The 21134-nt window shown below is 40.4% G+C and overlaps 1 protein-coding gene across 3 annotated transcripts in view; it reads right to left on the minus strand.

Moving 5' to 3' along the window:
- atp11c (ATPase phospholipid transporting 11C (ATP11C blood group)) overlaps positions 1–21134 on the minus strand; it is a 132259-nt gene that overhangs the window by 93995 nt on the left and 17130 nt on the right. For all 3 annotated transcript variants that reach the window (XM_080187804.1, XM_080187802.1, XM_080187803.1), the window contains exons 2-6: positions 14226–14345; positions 9838–9927; positions 9470–9550; positions 9037–9144; positions 4275–4403 (exon numbers count right to left, since the gene is read on the minus strand). In XM_080187804.1, coding sequence (XP_080043930.1) covers positions 4275–4403; positions 9037–9144; positions 9470–9550; positions 9838–9927; positions 14226–14345 — 528 coding nt within the window. The remainder of the gene's footprint in view (positions 1–4274; positions 4404–9036; positions 9145–9469; positions 9551–9837; positions 9928–14225; positions 14346–21134) is intronic.

Consider the following 21134-nt stretch of genomic DNA (forward strand, 5'->3'; position numbering starts at 1 on the left):
CCACAACAAATTATATTGAATAATGGAGGGGCATGTGATGTGCGGTTCCTGTATGATGTGGGAACTGGTGGACCCCAGGGTCCTTCCCAGTGGCCATGTCTGCAGTAAGTGCAGGTTGCTGGAGGAGCTCCAGCTCAAGGTGGATGAGCTGGCCTCTGAGCTACAGACACTGAGGCTCACCAGGGGGAGAGAGGGTGTCATTGTCAATGGGGTGCAAGTGACATCCACCCCCCCTAGACTGTCTAAATCTAAGGGTCAGGAACAAAAGGGGGCTGCTGGGAGGAGGAAGGGGGGTGAGGAGCGGAGGCCTCAGCCTCTTAATCTGCATAACAGGTTTGAGGTTCTTGCTTCCAGTCTGGAAGAGGACGAGGCAGGTGAGGTTGGTGAGCAAACTGCACACGGTACAGTGATGCAGCAGGACATAGGCAAAGAGAAGGGGAAAAGGAACGTAGTAGTGATTGGGGATAGTGGGGTGAAGGGTATTGACACTGTCCTTTGTCACAATGACAAAGTGCACAGAAGGGTGTGTTGTCTGCCTGGTGCTCGGGTACAGGATGTCGCAGCTGGGCTGCAGAGGAATCTGGAGTGGGAGGGTGAGAACCCAGTTGTGGTGGTACATGTGGGTGCCAGCGACGTAGGCAAAGTGCGGACTGAGGATCTGGGGAGGGAGTATGAGAAGCTGGGAATGGAATTAAAAAGTAGAACCGACAAGGTGGTCTTCTCTGGGCTACTGCCTGAACTGAGTGCAGACGGGCGTAGGGTTGACAGGATAAAGGAAGTGAATGGGTGGCTCAGAGATTGGTGTGGGAGGAATGGGATCGAATTTATGGGGCATTGGCACCAGTATTGGGGTAGGTGGGACTTGTTCGGGCGGGATGGGGTTGGTCTGAATCGTGCTGGGACCAGAGTGCTGGCGAATCGAGTAAAGAGGACTGTAGACAGGGCTTTAAACTAATTAGGGGGGGGGGAGGGTGCGAGGGTGCGAGGGTAGGTGATGTTAGGAGGTCTACAGTTAAGGATAGGGTACAGGTAAGGGAAGAGGCTGAGGATGTCCCAAGTGGTGGCGTTACGGCAAATAGGGTCCAGAAGAAGGCTGGGATGAAAGCGCTTTATCTGAATGCACGAAGCATTCGGAATAAAGTGGATGAGCTGGTGGCGCAGATCGACACAAATGGATACGATCTGGTGGCCATTACAGAGACGTGGCTGCAAGGTGACAGGGACTGGGAGATGAATGTACAGGGCTATCAAGTGTTTAGGAAGGATAGGCAGGAGGAAAGAGGGGGTGGCGTAGCTCTGCTGATTAAGGACAGCATCAAGGTGGTAGCAAGGGATGATATCGGAGCCAAAGAGCAGAAAGTGGAATCGTTGTGGGTGGAGATTAGGAACAGCAAAGGGAGGAAGACGCTGGTGGGTGTCGTCTATAGGCCCCCGAATAATGATCTGGAGGTGGGGCGGGCTGTTAACGCGCAAATAAGTGCGGCGTGCAGGAATGGGACGGCAGTAGTTATGGGGGATTTCAATCTGCATATTGATTGGTCGACCCATGTTGGACGAGGTGGGCTCGAGGAGGAGTTCTTGGAATGCTGCCGGGATAGTTTCCTGGAACAGTGTGTGTTGGAGCCGACGAGGGAGCGAGCTATCTTGGATCTGGTGCTATGTAATGAGGCGGGTAGAATTAGGGACCTTGAGGTGAAGGATCCTCTTGGAGAGAGTGATCATTGTATGGTGGAGTTTCTGTTGCAGATGGAGGAGGAGAAAGTGGGTTCCCGGACACGTGTCCTTTGTTTGAATAGAGGGGAGTATGGTAGGATGAGAGAAGAATTGGCGAATGTGGACTGGGGGAGCGCGTTGGAAGGTAGGTCTGCTGAGGAGCAGTGGAGGATCTTTAAGGAGATCTTTCTTGGTGCTCAGCAGAAATTTATTCCGATGGTTAAAAAGGACAGTAGGAAGAGAGGTAATAAGCCGTGGATAACGAAGGAGGTGAAGGAAAGTGTTAAATTAAAAGCGGAGGAATTTAGAGTAGCTAAGAGCAGTGGGCGAGAAGAGGATTGGGAAAGGTTTAAATGTCAACAAAGATTGACAAAAAAGTTGATAAAGGAGGGTAGAAGAAGCTATGAAGCTGGGCTAGCACTTAATATAAAAAAGGATAGCAAGAGTTTTTATAAATATATAAAAAGGAAGAGGCTGGCTAGGGTGAACGTTGGTCCCTTAGCGGATGAGAAAGGGGACCTAGTGGTAGGTGATGGGGATATGGCTAAGGTCTTGAATAACTTTTTTGTTTCTGTCTTCACGGAGGAGGACGTGAATAATTTGCCGGGTGTTAGCGATGGAAAGGTGGTAGGACTGGAGGGTCTTAATGACATTACTGTTACTAGAGAGGTGGTGCGCGACAGACTGGAGGGGCTGATTGTGGACAAGTCCCCAGGACCGGATGGAATGCATCCGAGGGTTCTGAAAGAAATGGCGGAGGTGATAGTGGATGCCTTGGTGGTTATTTTCCAGACGTCGCTGGATTCCGGGGAAGTGCCGGAGGATTGGAAAACGGCTAATGTTACGCCGTTGTTTAAGAAGGGTGCCAGGCAAAAGGCGGGGAATTACAGGCCGGTTAGTTTAACGTCTGTGGTAGGTAAAATGTTAGAATCCGTCATTAAGGAGGAAATTGCGAGGCATCTTGAAGGGAATTGCTTGATAGGGCAGACGCAACACGGTTTCATTAAAGGGAAGTCGTGTCTGACAAATTTACTGGAGTTCTATGAGGATGTGTCTAGGGCGGTGGATAGAGGAGAGCCGGTGGATGTGGTCTTTCTGGATTTTCAGAAGGCGTTTGATAAGGTACCTCACAAGAGGTGACTGCAGAAGGTCAGAGGACATGGAGTTGGGGGTAGGGTGTTAGCGTGGATAGAGGATTGGTTGTCAAATAGGAGGCAGAGAGTGGGGGTCAATGGGTGCTATTCGGATTGGCGGTTGGTGACTAGTGGGGTGCCCCAGGGGTCGGTGCTGGGGCCTCAGCTATTTACCATTTATATAGATGATCTGGAGGAGGGAACCGAGTGTAGGGTGTCGAAATTTGCTGATGACACCAAGATTGGGGGAAAGGCAAATTGTGCGGAGGGTGTGGAGAGTCTGCAGAAGGATCTAGATAGGCTGGGTGAATGGGCCAGGAAATGGCAAATGGAATTTAATGTTGGCAAGTGTGAGGTGGTCCACTTTGGTAGGAAGAATGGTAGGAAGGACTATTACTTACGTGGCGAAAAACTGCAGCAGGCGACGGTGCAGAGGGACCTCGGGGTCCTTGTGCATGAGTCGCAAAAACCCAGCCTGCAGGTGCAGCAGGTGGTCAGGAAGGCGAATGGGATGCTGGCCTTCATAGCGAGGGGGATTGAATATAAAAGTAGGGAGGTCTTGCTGCAGCTGTATAGGGCATTGGTGAGGCCGCAGCTGGAGTACTGTGTGCAGTTTTGGGCGCCGCACCTGCGCAAGGATATTTTGGCCTTGGAGGGAGTGCAGAGGAGGTTTACTAGGCTGATACCGGAGTTGAGGGGGTTGAGCTATGAGGAGAGGCTGAATAAACTAGGCTTGTACTCGTTGGAGTTTAGAAGAATGAGGGGAGATCTCATTGAGACGTATAAGATGATGAATGGGATGGATAGGATAGAGGTGGAAAGACTCTTCCCGCTCAAAAAAGACAGTAGGACTAGGGGGCACAGCCTCAAGATAAAGGGGGGGCAGTTCAGAACGGAGTTGAGGAGGAACTTCTTCACTCAAAGGGTGGTGAATCTCTGGAATTCTCTGCCTGTTGAAGTGGTGGAGGCTGCCTCGCTAAATATTTTTAAGAAGCGGGTTGATGGGTTTTTGATAAGAGAGGGGATTAAGGGTTATGGGGAGAGGGCGGGAAAGTGGAACTGAGCCACAACAGATCAGCCATGATCTTATTGAATGGCGGGGCAGGCTCGAAGGGCCAGATGGCCTACTCCTGCTCCTATTTCTTATGTTCTTATGTTTCTTATACACATCTTAAAAATCTGTGGTTTATTTTTCTTTGAACTACTGTCTGGTGAAAGGGCATGAAATGACACGATGTCTGTATTATCTAAACAAACACTATAAGAAACAGAAATGCCGCAAAGTCAAAAAGGTGGTAAACTGTTTTGTTGGGCATAGTTTGGATGAATTGCATTAAAGTATTGCATTGCCGCAAGTGACTTAATATCCACTACAGATTTGGAGGGTTTATTGGGACTTAGATGCTCAGGTCCAATAGTGCGCTTTACCTTCTGACTTGACTCCCCATCCAAACTAGCAGTGGTGACATAACAGGTACCATCATCTCTGCTCGAGGACAGAAGGATGAGATCACATGGGAACGTTTCATCTTCTCTTACACACACAATATCGCCAACCTAAAAAAGCAGAAAAATCAATGGTCCCCCAATTTTTCGTTCCACACACCTTGCTTTTTTTTTTAAAAAAAGAAATGGGATCCCTTTAAGATTGCTGCATTGTTAACCTTAAACAAAACGTTGGTTGGGGACAGCCTGCTTGTTACACTGGATGTATTTCTATATTGTTGCATTGCCAGATGAATTAGAGGCGACATTGCCAAAGACATTTTTGCTTCAAGCAACAAGTGCTGATCTGATTATTTTCAAATTTAACAGAAGGTAATAATAATTTAATGTAACAAACAGCTTACTTGGAAGGTCACCGTATTAAGCTCTTCCTGTCATAAGTTGGTAAGCTAAAAATTTTAGATGAAATTGTGAACAATCCAGAACAAAGGGAAAATCATTTTTAAACGTTAAACAAATCCAAATTTAAATTTATAGCCTAAGTTTTGTTTATATACTTATGTTAGTGTTAAATAAAATCTGAATCACAAAGGATCAGATGCCTTGCAATGAAAATTCTGAGGCTCTATGTCATGTAAGTCACACCTGTTCAGTGCCTTGGCCAAAGTTTACACATTTTTAAACATGTTCTGTTTGGGAGAAATCAAACATGCATATAATTTATTTGAGCCCCTTTGACTTCCAATAATGAAATTTCAAATCAAAATTTGATTTTAAATTCAGTTCCTGCCTCCTCTCCACAAAACCAATAAAGGCACTATGCACAATTAGCTAGAACCCCAGAATGTCAGTTGTGCAATTTAAATTAAATTCTGAATTAAACTAACTCTCAAATGGAAATAATCCAACGAAGCTACAAAAAGAATGAAAAATGTCCAGTTGAAATGACCAAATGAACCTCGGTGCTCAAGAACAAACAGTTTGATGGAAACAAGAAATTCTCATACTTCATTTGCTGATGTTTAGGAATTTAACTTTTGGCGGGGGGTGAGCAGAAAGGAAATTTAGATGTCCAAGAGTTATTCCATATGCAAATCAAAAATAAGTACAACATTATAAATTAAGACTCAATGAAACAAATTCCATTTTAGTAATTTCTTTTAAATTTATAGAGGAGATAAATGGTATATAAAATCAGACTAGATCAAAAAGCATGGTTGATATTAACTTGAGAATATTTTTAAGATAGAAGAGAAAATAAAATGCAGCATTGAGCGAGGTTTATGGAGTGTTCTGGAGAATAGGGTAGGAATGGCAAATGCTGTTATCAATGATGGAGCAGTGTGCAGAAACCCAGAGTCTGAAGACTGAAGTGCATGGACTGCGAGGTGAAGACCACTCATGGAGCAATGCAGGAATTAATAAAGGAATAATGAATTAGGATGAGGGTTTTGAATGTGCTGATAATGAACCAATGGATATTGGGCAAGGTCAAGGGTGATGAGAAAGTGTCATTAACGGGATATGATGTAGGCAGAATATTTTATTTTTGTGCATTGTAGGTGTTCAGGAAGCCAGGGGGGAAGGTCAGGAGAAATAGTTGATTGCAAAGTTAAACACAGATAAAACGTTTCAATAACACTGGGAAAAGTGTTGTCAATGAAGATGAACGCAAGTGTTCACAATGACTTAAAACTCAGCACAAGGTCCAGTAGAAGGCACAGAAATGCAAATATTCTGCTTCAGTTTAGTGAACAGCTGGGGTTGTGGATGGATTTGGATGCAAGGGGAGTATTTTGGCAGTCTGAGTTCAGTATTCCCAGTGTTCAAGTGGAAGGAAGGATAGCAAATTAGTCTGACCTTTGTGGCAAGGAACCTAGAAGTGTGTTTAGGATTGGCCAGTCTTAAAGCTGCTTCTCAAACATAATTAAAAATATAAACTGACTAAAGAGAATTCAGGAATTATTATTTCATTGTCTAAGTCACTAAAAGAACCCACAAATAAACACAAAGATACAAGATGATCAGGAAGGCAAGATTAAATATTATGCACATAACAAGAACATGCTGACATCAAACCAAAACAGTTTTAAGTCATAATAAATTTTGGAAATAATCCAAATTGATTTTGGAGACAACATAGGTGAAGACGAGACTTTTTCCAAAACAGATATACACATACATGACTACACAGGCTTTGCCACCAGCTATACATATGCATACATTTGCAAACATAAATTATGAATTAAGATATTTCAATGTTGGCTTCCTGTGCAAGATATGAAACAGTAAGTCAGTAGCAGACTTCAGATCAATGTGAAGAAAGGTTGATCTCTGGCTGACAACTAAATGGAAATAACAGTGACGTCAATTTGGAAAACACATGCAGCATTCATCATAGTCTGTTGAGATCAACGTTAAGGTCGATCCTTTGTCTTTGGAAAATATCAATGAAAATCACTGAATGACAGGTTAAATGGAAACTAAAACTGGAGCTGGAAAATTTCTCCAAAAGATAATGCTGTGTACTTTTCTTTTAGACATAAAAAGTTCTGTCTGTAGGCTTTAGTTCAGCCAATCGAAATAACAAATCTCATTAAAAAGCAATGAAATAGCTAATAACATTACGAACAGAGCTGGCAAATCTTAATTGGAAATAATGACAAATAGGAATGAAAAACAAAGTGCCATAATTCTTTGGCAGTACTTCATTTATATTGTTTATATTCTGATAAGAAATATAGAAAGGCCATTAAAACCAGGCTATGCAAAATCAATTCATTACAAACATGGGATAATAAGACAAAGTTTAAAGAGAATTAGATAAATACTTTAAGAATTACAAGGATATGGGAAAAGAGTTGGGGGAGTAGGACTCTTCAAAATAATCAGTATAGACTCAATGGGACATGTGTGTTGGCATTCTATGGTTCCTTACAAAGTTCTGCACATCTTGCCAAGATAACTGCACAGGAGATTAAAGAACTTGTTAATGAGTTTCAATATTAGTGCTAAACTCAGCAAGTCTAAATTTCATTAAATGCAAAGTATATGGGTTGAGGAATAACTCACCCAGATAATTTAGAAATGTAAAGACTTGTAAAAATTGATTTTTTCTCCTTGGAATTTGATAACTGAAAACCTTTAGTGCAGATTTTTAGAAACATCTATCCAAGTTGAATGTTTTCTGCCAAAGGTGTTCCAAGCAGCAAGCAAACTAACAGCCTTATCAGTTATCATCTTAACACCCCCTCCCTCCAAGAAGGCATCACTAACATCTTTCTCCTACATTTGATGAATTTTCACTCTCACTTGATATTGTTGGTAAGGATGGCAATACCAAAAACATAATCTGAATCATAAGAGTATCAGCCATGCGGTGCAAACCATTTTAAAAAGAGCACAATTATGTCTTTTCATGACCTCAGGCAATCAAAAAACAGTACACAGCCATTTGAAGCACGCTTGAAGTACAATCACTGTTGTAATGTAAGAAATGCAGCAGTCAATTAGAACACAGCAAAATCCCATGAATATCAATCTGTTGACTGACTCCTAAATATCAGTCAGGGCACTGGAAACAGCCTCCTGCTCTTCAAAATTAGTGCAATGGGATCTTTTACATCTATTTGAGACAGGGACTCAGTTTAACATCTCACCCGACAGAGACTACTTCCAACAGTGCAGCACCCTGTCAGTACTGCACTGGAATTGTCAGCTGAATTTGTGTGCTCCAAGTCCTACAGTGGAACTTGAATGCACAATCGTCTGATTCAAGGGAGGAGAATGTTACCGACTGAGCACAACTGGTATTTCTGATAGTCTGTTTGCAATTCCATGCTTACATAAGTTCACGCCGACAACCATGTGGTAACTGTGTGGACAACTGAGGTACCCTCACCTTAAAAGTGGCGGAAAAATAAGAGAGATCAGTCTCCTCTGCTCCATCAGGCTGTACTCAAACTGCATACAATGAGCCAAGAGCAAACTGTTCTCAGCCTTTTGGCTAAGATCAAGTGTAGAGGTTTGATCCCACATCTCATAGGAGAGAATGAGGTTACACTGAGGCTTCACTTGAAGCAATTTTTTAAAACACCATCTAAGCCTTTTGGCTAAGATGAAGCTTAGTTCAAGCTTAGGAGGAGGTGTAACCCTTGCTCCCATCAGCTTGGTTTGTTGTTGCTCGAGCCCAAGACAGGAAAAGTGGGGCCTGTCTTGTCAGCTTGGATATGTAATGTCTCTCATATAGGGATTTAGATTGGACCAATTTGGTTTTTGATCAGATATAAATAATAAAAAATGTTCAAATCACACTGCAGCCAAAGGAGTTGGTGGGATGGTACACAGTTACATAACAATCCATCAAAACTTGGTGCCAATTAGAGTAATCAATCTGACTTGCAATTTTAATACTGCAGTACACTGACATCCTTCCAAAAGTACACACAACCTGAAAATGATTAGTGAGGAAGATGGTTTTAAAAGTTACAGCTGCATTTTTAAAACTCGTCTTTTCTCACCTCTTTGTATTTGGTGTTCAATTGTTAGCAGGATTCTCACCAAGTACACATGTTAATTTACTCAGAGGTAGCACTATTAAAATCTAACAGACATGCAAACAATAATCAATAAGAAACAGTTTGGTACGGGTAATTATTTATTAAATTTTTGGTTTTCATCATAAAGCATCAAGAGAATTGGGCCATTTCATGCAATACAAGTTTTAGAGAGCTGGTGACATTACCTGAATTTTTTCACTTTGTTTTTCTACTATTCTTCCTCTATCAACAACATACACAGGGCTTTTATTCACAGAATTATCTGCTTTGTGTCTGAGCCAATCTTCATAGCCCTGTAAAGCATAAAAAAAGTGATAAACCATGAATAACAAGCTCAGCAAATGTTCAATTACTTTGAATTATTTGGATGCAAGGACTATTTGTACACTCCAAATACATCCTTTTAACTTCAGTATCTGCATATTTTTCAAATGCACAACACAAGAAATACAGTCTTGTTGGCAATATCCCAGTTCTAAGAAAAAGGGAATTCTGTTTTGTAAAGAATAAACAATTTGTTCACATGTTAAGTAGGCAATAAGCAAGGTTGTTTTAGTGTAAATCAGGAGGTTTCATGTAGAATTCTGTATCATACAGCATGATCATTCAACATCTTACTTGTTTAATTGCAGTCACAATAATCACAAAAAAGAGAGGCAGTCCGCTTGTTACTGGGCTAGTTGGAGTATCAACAATAACCTGAGGGGGAAAAAAATTATTACAGTAAATACTGATTAGAAGCTCAGGAATATTAGAGAAAGTGTAATCTAGACTATGACATGCTTAAACATCAGCACAGCAACATTTTCATTAATTAATATAATCTGCTTAAAAAGTACAATTGCCAAAACAACCAGGAAAAATGTATATTTTAATAAAGGACTGCAGATCCACAGCAGCATCAAATCATTTATTTCATATATTACCAATCAAATTCAAGTTATCGCTCCACCCATTCCTCCCCTCAACCAAGAAGATCAGCCTACCTGTACAAGGAATATGATAAGAAAGTAGAAATTGGCAATTCTTCTGAACTGTTCAAACAGATTTTTCGGAATAAAGTTCCAGTATGTGTACTGCAAGAAAGGGGATGAGAAAGGAGATGTTTAACTGGCATCTCAAATTTTTATTCTTGCTGTTTCCAGTAATGTAAGATTACAAAGAAACAGGATGAGGCCCCTGCTCCTGGTCCATTAAGTGTACACAGTAAGAAGTCTCACAACATCAGCTTAAAGTCCAACAGGTTTATTTGGTAGCAAACGCCACTAGCTTTCGGAGCGCTGCTCTTTCATCAGGAAACTTACCTGACTTCAGGTGACTTCGTCAGGTCACTTACCTGACAAAGGAGCAGCGCTCCGAAAGCCAGTGGCGTTTGCTACCAAATAAACCTGTTGGACTTTAACCTGGTGTTGTGAGACTTCTTACTGTGTTTATTCCAGTCCAACGCTGGCATCTCCACATCACCATTACGTGTACAGCAGGATTTCTATTACCCACCTATTGTCTATTTCCCTTGATACCTCGCCCAACCCAACAAAAAATCTATTGATTTCAGCCCTGAATTTTTCAATTAGTTCAACATCCAGCCTTTTGTTGGGAAGGATATTTGAAATTTCCCTGATCCTCTAACAAACAATACCTTGAGTTTGTTGCGAACTGCTTAGCTAAATCTTAAGACTTGCTAACAGAGAAAATAGTGTTTCTTTCCATCTACCATATTAAACCCCTTTGTCATTTTAAATATCTATATTATACTCTTTAGGATGTTTATTGCAATGTTAATTAAGGCTCCTTGTGACTAATAAACAAACTTTATTATAGTCTTTACACATCATCTTCAAATACAAAAAGCAAATAGAGCCTTCTCTTGGTGTGCTATTCCTTGCACTCTGATTGTAGACTTTTATGTTTAAATACATTTTGTGAATAAACGTCTGTAGCCAGGACATTACATAATGAAAATCAGCTATATTTAGTATTTTTCTTCTAAAGTTATTTAAAGTCCTTCACGAATGCAAGCTTTAGAAATGTGTATAATAGTTTGTTTGTTTATTGCGTCAGAATGTTCACAGATCAGGTAGAGGGGGGGCCATATGCAGAACTACAGCTTTCTATTACTACTTAAATAGTCATCACAATTATATTAATTTGAATGATTTTACATAACATGGAATACTTCAAAAAATGGTATGTAACACATACAGGAGTCATAGGCATTCTCTCCAGGTTTGGTCCAGGTTTCATCTATATGCTGCTGAAGCACGCACCAGAAATTGCTTTTCCAGGAATTTTTCTCTCAATAGAGAAAAAGCCACAATTCAGCATCATATATTGATAAATCCAAGACTTAAATCTTTCTTTCCTTTGCATATTTTTTAAAAAATTCGTTGACAGTATAGGAACTTTAGAATTAGAAGCAGAGTAGGTAAATTCAGCCCTTTGAGCTGAATCAATCAGATCATGGCTGATCTCTCCCTGATCTCAAATCTCTCTCTCCACCTGTTCCCCATATCCCCTGATCCCTTTAGATATATCTTCATCTTCATCTTCTTGGATTCAGCGATTCAGGCAATGAGGCATCAGCACATTTATTGCTCATATCTGAAGGCAATTAAGAGTCAACCACATTGCTGTGAATCTGGAGTCACATGTACACCATAATGGGTAACGACCATAGATTTCCTTGCATAAGAGACATTAGTGAAGCAGATGGGTTTTTACGACAATAGTTTCATGGTCATCATTAGACTTCTAATTCCAGATTTTTATTGAATTCCAATTTTACCATCCGCCATAGTTGGATCTGAACCTCGGACCCCAGAGCATTACCCTGGGTCTCCAGTCGTGCGACCATTCCACTAGGCTACTGCCTCCCCAGTTTTCCCCAACCAACTCAATACAAGGATTCTGATATTCATAAAATTCAGAAATAGTTACAAATGTCCAATGGCAGGAATGTACAACAATTAGCATTTATATAAAGTGCCTTTAATACATAAAAAGTCCTAATATACACTATTATAGGAGAACTCCCATTGAAAATTATTGGCAAGGAACCCAATCATCCCTATGTGCCATCCTCACATAAGAATCCCGATCATTGCACTATATGCAATGGAATTAATACAACCTTGAAGCAACCGATCCAGATTCTTAGGAATTAGGCATGGTCCTGATCATCAACTAAATTAATTTGGAGGAGGGAGAGATAAATGCAGTAAAGTGGAGGGCATACTACGATATCTTTACATTTTCCAGTATTTAGAGCAGATATATTTTAGTCTATAAAGCTGCCGCTACTTTTGCGGAATGAGCTTTAACTTTCCCTAGAGACACTTTAAGCCTAAGCAAAAAACATTATGCAAGTTGGCCAGCCAGCGGAGTAGAATCAAAGAACTAAATCAGTTTTACTTTTAGATATTGTTTAGATACAAATAGCAAACTTCTAAGATTTTAACTCTAATTCTTAGATTATAGATGTAAAAACTTCTACATGCACACAAGACATAACATTCAACGTCACTTTTGGAGTTGGGAAAACGATAACCGGTTCCATTATTACTGCTGATGCAAAGTGTTGATAATGTGAAAGCAACACGAGGAAGTACAATGAAAAGGAAATAGGCAACCCAAAAGGGACCCAAAGTATAATTTTCCAAGAAAAAAGGCTGGTTTGTAGATTTCTCTGCGGAGTCCTGCATATACTCCAATTTAGGACCATTAGACGGAAAGAGGAAAGTGTTATAAGCAAGAGGTGAAGGTCCATATACGCACCAAAAAAAATTTAGCTTTAGGTTTTCTCATCAACATTGAATTTTACTGTAATTGCTACACAATACCACTGCCTGACGAGTTATAAGTTCATCCAGTTTACTATTAAACTAAAAACTATCCTTTTCAGCTGTTGCCAACACCCAGTGATGCTGCCTTGGACATCATTAACTTCCCTCACCACCTCAACCTATGCCTGAAGCGCAATGTTTGCATATCCCACTGAACTTCAAGCTACCAGCCCACATCCAATCCAACATAAACATTTCACTCTTAACGGTCTCTGCCCTGTCCAAAGATGTGCGGGTTAGGTTGATTGGTCATTTGTCCCTTAGTGTCCTGAGATGTGTAGCTTAGAAGGATTAGTGGGTCAATTATGTAGAGATATGGGGGTAGGATTGTGCTCGGTGCAGACTCAATGGGCTGAAGGGCCTCTGTCTGCATGGTAGGGTTCTATGATCTTAACGTTTCCTCCACGATACTGAAATGCTGCCCGAGTCGACTTTATTTCTCAAATTCTCGTTTTACCAGCTTCCATAAATTACAAGTGATTCCGGATCCTGTAACCCGGGTCCTCTGCCCCACCTCAATTCTTGCTGACATAAACTAAACTTCATGAATTCAAATAAATCTATCATAAGATTTGCACCATGGTGTTAAAATCTCTTCATGGGCAACACTCAACTCACTTATGCTATCTCATTCAGGTATTCCTGGACAGAACATCTGTTCCTCCAATTCTAGGGAGTTTGGGGGAGAACGTTGAGTCCAGAAGGCTGTAAAGTGCCTAATTAGAAGGTGATGTGCTGTTCCACAAGTTTGTGCTGGGCTTCACTGGAGCATATGGTCAGGTAGTAATGTGAGTGCAAGAGCAATTACTACCATTACTAACCTTTTTACTTCATGACATCTTTAAAGCTCCATGCCCTCTAACCTATTCTTGACCTTCCTTTTTGCTCCATCTGACCCTCCCTACTTTTTCAATAGCATAAAACTCATCACATTTCAACCTCTTCAATGCCAAAGAGGAGTCACATTGGACTCATAACATTAACTCCCTCTCTCCATACATGCTGCCAGGCCTGAAGTTTTTCTAGAACTGTATTGTCACCATTTTCTCACATTCTTTCATGACAGTGCTAAAGCAAACATGTAGACTAAAGAATGGATTTTAGAAAATCAAAACTAAATAATCCAGTTCAATAGTAATTAACTAGGTAGTATAAACATTGGATAAAAGCAAATTGTTATAAGCAAAAGGTGGAAGTCCATATGGTTGCCAAAGACATCTGGCTTTTCTCATCAACATTCAATTTTACTACTGTTACTACACAATACCACTGACTGGTGAAGTTACAACTTCATCCAGCTGAATTAAAATAAAAGCCATCCTCTTCGTTTCTTGACAACACCCAAATTACAAAGCTACTTTGACAAAGAGGAGGCTTTGACAAAGGATCATCTGGGCTCAGAACGTCAGCTCTTTCCTCTCCTTATAGATGCTGCCAGACCTGCTGAGATTTTCCAGCATTTTCTCCTTTGGTTTCAGACGTATAAAAATATTGCACAGGAACATTTTGAGGAAAGTTAGAATTAGGCATACCTTTGACGAAATTATTCTGTTGTCACAAAAACTCGGAGGAAGGAATGTTTCTATCCCAGGAGTTGGATGATGACCAACATAAACCGTGCGACTGTCAACTCGCTTTTCCTCCCCAGCACACTTTAAAAAAAAATCACGTTTTGTTGATTAAGTTGTAATAATGGATTCACAGAATTATCTTTGCATTTCGTCCTGTTCAACTGGTGTGTGGAGGCCAAGATACTCCACCTAATAACAAGATAAAGTTCAAAATTAAATTAATTTTGGACGCACAGACATTTTCTTCCCAACTTATGAACAAAGTAAATACACAGGGTGGGATTTTCAAGACAAATCTTAGCAAAGCTGCCTCCTTTGTAAAGCACTCTTTGTTTCATAAAATACTATGCATGTTTACAGTACGGAACCAAACATAAAAGTACTGCACTGCAGCTTCAAAAGAACATTCCAACAACCCCATAACAAGCTGCCAAGTTCTGCCTCTGAACAATTACACTCGAGCTGCAAGCTTTACTATTTCCGTAAAAGAGCAACACATGAAACGCAAATGCCAGTGGAATATCACCTCTCAATTCATCATCTCGAATAATTTTCCTTAAGTCTTCTAAAGCTATCCAAATTCTCTGTCATTGCCATCCACAACAAAATAAGACTGTGTTTTGCTTTCTGACCACAGCATCAATAGATTATCCATGAAGGTTTGCAATGTAAATAAAACAAACCTTTATTTAGATCAACAAGCTAAGAATTGCACCCTCATTCTGTAATATCACTGGGAAAACTAATTCCTGAGACAAAATTTCCATATATAGGAAAATGGTCAAGAAGTTCACAGGCACAAAAATTAGCCCCATGTTTGATGGAGGCAAGATTGAATTGTGGTTGAGTCTGAAACTGGGACATCATTTTAAAATATCCCAGTCATCCTTATTGGTCAAAGAGCAGGAGAATTATTTTGAGGGTCAAACAACTTTGCACTCTGTCTCAGAAGGTGGTGGAGGCAGGGTCATTGAATATTTTTCAGGTGGAGGCAGGTTCATCAGGTGGAGGTAAATAGATTTCCCAACAGGAATCCAAGATAGAGGGAACGTAGAGCTTAAAGACAGGATCAGCCCTAATCTGACTGAATGACAAAGCTGGCTTGAGGGGCTGAATGGCTTACTTCTGCTCCTATTTCATATGTCTGGAAGTGTGGCAAGAGGTGTGGAAATAAAGAGGCAACTGAAAATGTCAATGTAAATCGAAAGAAATGACTTCAGACCAGCAGTACAAAAGCTGTCAAAAAACAAATGTCAATTATCAAAATAAAATTATTAATGCAGCTTCACTGATTTGTCCATAACAAGCTCATGCCAGCTGGTCCAAGTCCCATCCAGCTGCTTTGCCAAGTTAGTTTTTAAAACCTCTTTAACAAAGACTGAGCACTCAGAGCATGATGAAAAAACAGTATAGTCTCAATCATTAGGGGAAAGCACAATTACTACAACAGGACGTGACAAATTTCTCTACTGTAACCAAAAGCAAAGTGTTGGCCAAAATGCTATTATTAAAACAGCACAATGAATCTAAAAGCACTCAGAAGGAGACAATCATTTGAAAATAAAGCAGAGCCCTGGACAACATGTTAGTATCACAGAAATGTTTTCTTGACAACTTGTTTTTGTTGTACAAGATTATGTACCTTTACTACAATCTTCTTCTGACATCACAACCTATTTGGTACAAACAAGCAAGTATAGTATATCACTGCTTTTCTTCTCAGATAAGCAGTGCATTGAGAAATACAAACAAGACTGACTAGTGTCTGATGCCATCCCTTTCCTGCCAGTTTGATGCTAAGGTAGGCAACCTTGTCTTTCTAGTAGACTCAGTTAAGCTGCTGGTCCATTATATTCTCCTTCATTACTTCCAATTCTTAATATCACAGCTGTCTGTCCATGTCTCAGCCCATCTGCGACTGAAACCTTAATACATACTCATTACCTCCAGATTCAGCTAATACAATAAGTTCCTGGTCACCCTCCTATTTTGAGCCTTTCATAAATTTTACCTCATCTAACTCTGCTTTTCACCACCTAATTTGCACTAAGTGACCCATCATTCCTGTGATCACTGACCGACATTGACTCAATCCAGCAATTCCGTAACTTTACAATTCTCATCCTCATACTCAAGTTCCACCATGGCAGCATTGTCCCTCCCTATTTCTATAATCTCCTCCAGCATCACAAAATATTCCTCCAATTCTGGATTCTTTTCCCAAGCTTTAGGTCACCTGTCCCAACATGTGGTGAAAAATGTTATTTGATAGAGTTTTTGTGAAGTTTCTTGGGAAGTTCCACTACTTTAAAAATCACTACATAAATACAAGTTGAATTTGGAAAAACTAAAAGCGATATAAACAATTTGTCTTTAAATACCATGTTTACCAGAATAGAAAGATTCAATGGTGCTTCAGACACAAAGAATGCAAACAAACAAGTCAAGGTGGAGATACTAGGAGTGAACAAAAGAAAAGAATGGTGTTTGTGGTAATGTCAAAACATGATGGCACGACTCTGCCCAATGCTCACTGGAGAGAACCAAGACTGGAAACCAGACAAGCAATTTAAGAGTTTGAAAAGGGTGGTATACAAATGGAGCTAAGATTTTTAAAAATATTTGTTTGTAGGACGTGGGCACCACTAGCACTTTTTAACTGGTCCCTAACTTGAGGCAACTGAATTGCTGAGAGTCTGAAGTCATATGCAAGTCAGGCTGAGCAAGGATGGCAGATTTCCTTCCCTAACGGGGATTATTGAACCAGATTAATCTTTACAACAATGATAATTTCATGGTCACCATTGCCAAGACTAGCTTTCAATTCAGATTTTTATTAACGGAGTTTAAAAATTCCACCAGCTTCCATGGTGGGATTTGAACCAGTGTCTCCACTACATCAGCCAGAGCCTATGAATTACTAGCCCAGGTGACATTATGGTAATATCCCTGAAACACGTCAGTGGTGTTACGAAACAGTTAGGGACCATAACCTTTTGTTCAGACAACATTTGAAATTCCACTAGGTGAAGATTCTGTGGTTTTTAAACAATTAAAATAAACTGTACTATACAACATAAACCAACATTAACATGAGGTAAATATGAAGCAAAAGGCAAATAATGGTGAAACACATTGCACTAGGACTAAGTACAATATCCTATCAGAGAGCTAGTGCAGGCTCATTGGTTGAATGGTCTCCCTCTGCACTGCAAAGATTGTGGTTTCATAGGTGTGACGAAGGCACATCCAACAGGTTTCTCAGTAACCCACCCAGTGACTAGTGTCAAAAATTCTGTCTGCCTCATGATGATTTAAACTCTTCACTCTCGAAGCTCAAGCCTCCAAAGTCCCTCAAAAGCCATTCTGACTTGGACTGCCTCAAATGACCGCTCACCTCCCAATGGTTCATTCTCTCCTGCTACGATTCACAAAACTGCACGCTCACCTCTAATTACTGACACACTTCCAACTCTCTTGCAGACCACTAGCTTCTCTGAACTCCAGTATCCTGGCTGCACTGAGCTATTAATGGCTCCAGCTTTCTTCTAAACCCCATCCTTCACCAGGAACCTTCTGCTACTTGCTCAGCTCTCCATGACTTCTGAGCTTAACTGCACTCTTCCAGGAGCTACAAACATTTAGGTCCAAAGACCCTCTCCCAGTAAATAAATTGCAGGTCCGGCTGTCTCCGTTCTCTGAAGGCAAGTGAGGCCCTGAGCCAGAACTGCAAGGGACATAGACATCACAGGAAAACAGTAATTTTGTTGGCTGGTAAGTAACTGCTAATTTGAATTTCCTATTCTAAGTTGCTTTTCAGATTTAAGGTAATAAGGAGAAATATTTTACAGATCAAGAAGCTAAAAACAAATTTTAGTTTGATTCTTTTAAAATTTTAAACTAATTAATTAAAAAAAGGGATGGAGGGCCAGATGATGGGTTGTATCTGCAAGATGTGGGAGCTACTTGACCCCATCGTGGTTCCTGATGAGCACGTCTATAGAAAGTGTTTGATGCTCCAGGACCTCCAGCTCAGAGTTGATGAGCTGAAGTCTTGTGCTTCGGACCCTGAGACACATCAGGGAGGGGGAGGTACCTGGACACTGTTTCAGGAGCATTCATGCCCCTTTGATTAACTACTTTGTATTTGACCAGTGGTCAGGGACAAGAGGGTGTGACTGTGAGGGGGGCAGATAGAAAGATCCAGGAAATGGCATTGCAGGAGCCTCAGTCCTAGTCCAACACGTTCAAGATTTATGTCCCGTGTGGTCGAGAGCAGGAACTATAGGGAGGGTGAGCAAACTAATCACAGCACTGTGATACAGGGAGCAATTCAAGTGCAGAAAGAGAAACGTAGTCGTAATCTTTGATAGTATAGTTTGGGGCATAAATACTGTTCTGTGACCAGGATTTAGAGAGCTGGAGGTTGTGCTGCCGATCTGGTGCCAGGATTTGGGATATCTCATCTGGGCTTCAGAGAACTTGGCATGGGAGGGTAAAGATCTAGTTGCCGTGATCCACTAGGTACAAATAACATAGATAGAACAAGGAGAGAGATTCTGCCAAGGGAATATGAGCAGCTTGGGGCTAAATTAAAAAGCAGAATCAAGGGGATAGGCAACTAAATAGTCATTGATAGCGAGGTGAGAATTAGAAAATCCAAGTTAAAGGAGAAGGTAGGAATGCAAGTTGAAGGGTTATGCAGAATGGGCTGGAAAGTAAGGAGATAGATTTTTAATTAGCGATGGTTAGGGGGTTATGTGAACAGGCAGGAATGTGGAATTGAGGTCAAGATAAGATCAGCCATGATCGTATTGAAGGCAGAGATGGCGTGAGGGGCTGAATTTGCCCAGTCCTAGTTCTCACGTTCAAACAGATAAACTGAAACAAAAAAAAATCTTGTTACACTCCACCCATCTCCATGGTGACTTGGTCTTTCAGGATTCACCAAATTAAACTAATTCAATTGTAACGCCCAAAACAAAGCAACTTTCAGCTACATTTATTTGCAAGCAGCGTTAAGCAGAAGGTCTCCAAATAAGCACAGTTCAGGTTTCAATCTTTAGTTATGTAGTAAATTTCTTGCAACTGGTGCAAATACAGTACCTCTTTTTCGAACATGCCAACATTTCAAGACATATTGCCACAGAAATATTTGTGCTGTATATGATTCTAACCAAAGATATTTTAAAAGATAAGAACTGATGGGCCACTGCAAAGCATGGGGAAATTTTGATGGCATTTTAGGAACGAGAACACCAACTCTGGAACTCAAAGTCAACCCTGGACAATGAGTGAGATTTACATTTAAGTTGGGACAATCCAACAGGTTTCATTAAACCAGAATATGCACTATGCATCAGACATCAAGCTACTTTTTAAATAAAAGCAGATTGAAAAGGGAGAGACAATACAAAATACGAGTAAACCAACTGCATGTTGAGAGTACAAGAGGAAAGAGCAAAAACTTTCCTTCGTTAAAAATTGTATTACATTGTTAGTTTCCACCATTACTTCATTCAAGAACTCGATGGTAGTTTACTTTTTACTAATTCCTTTGTTTTAGGCAACATACTTTTTTTTAAGATGTGTGATGCAATCAGAGACAACCGGTAACCTGGTTTCTGTAAAGAGCTTGAGAAATACTTGGTAATTAAGACATGGAAAAGCTATGCAGTTCGAAGAACCCCTTTCCATCACCTTTCAGTTGTGAATTTTTCATCTATCCACATGACAAAGAACAAACAATTTAACAGAACAAGTCAACAATTTGGGAGCAAAGTCTATTGCTGTGATTTGGATGTAGCTCACATAAAAGCAAAGCAACTTACAAAACAGATTATCCAGTATTGTAATGGATTTCTAACAGAAGCACATTATAAACAAAGGCTCTGTCAGCCAAACTGGAGTAACAGTTTGAAATACAGCTAAATATTGAAGATGTATTGTTAATGGGCAACATGCAGTTTAAAAATCAATTTGTTCGGGTTTATCCAAGGCCCTAGAATCCTGGATAAGTTGAGAGCACCAGACCTATGATTTTAACTGGAACGCCACTTTAGCTTATTTTCACAACTCATCTAATCATTCGCCTCTCCAATTAGCAAGAAAAGCCCAACATTAAAAAAACACAACTCCACACACAAATTAAATGATGGGCTAAAACACATGCTGCAAATCTCCATGCATGTCAGCCCAATTCTGAAAATGTAACATTGAAAAGATTAACATTAAATATTCAGTGATTATTTCAATTCACTTAATTCTGACCAACTGATCCCACAATGATGTAACTGAATCAATTCAATCTAGAGGATTGGATTATTTTTAATATTTTTTCTCAGATTGTAGTTAATGCTGGCAAGGCTGCATTTACAACCCATCGCTAGAAGCTCCGAGCTGGTACTGGGCCCTTCTGAACTTCTGTACTCCATTGTGCAACTCCACAGGCACAAAAAAGACATGTTTTAAAATCCAGGAGAGGTATTATGTTAAAGTATTCACCAAAGAGATAGAGGTTAAGTAGCTGATCAAATGCAGTTAACATCCTTCTTGAACATGCAAATCTGTACAAAGTACACCCTTAAATTTCCTTCTAAATTTAAAATGTGCAAAATGAACAAGCTTGTTTGGTAAAGGTACAATATGGAATTCATGTTGCTTTAAAAATTATAGATTATCAAGGGTCTTAAGTGTTGACTAGGTTAGAAACTTGGGGCAACCAGACATGGGGGTTCTTCATTGTTCACATGGGTGCGTTCAGATTCTTTAGGAGGACAATAAGATGCACTGATAGCAACTAAACCAATTTCCTGGTGCTCCCATCATACGCAGAACCCCACAAAGTCTTTGTGTAGAATGAGGGGCTTA

Source organism: Carcharhinus amblyrhynchos, chromosome 4, assembly GCF_965287045.1.
Source record: "Carcharhinus amblyrhynchos chromosome 4, sCarAmb.v2.hapA, whole genome shotgun sequence".
NCBI classification, from domain to species: Eukaryota; Metazoa; Chordata; class Chondrichthyes; order Carcharhiniformes; family Carcharhinidae; genus Carcharhinus; species Carcharhinus amblyrhynchos.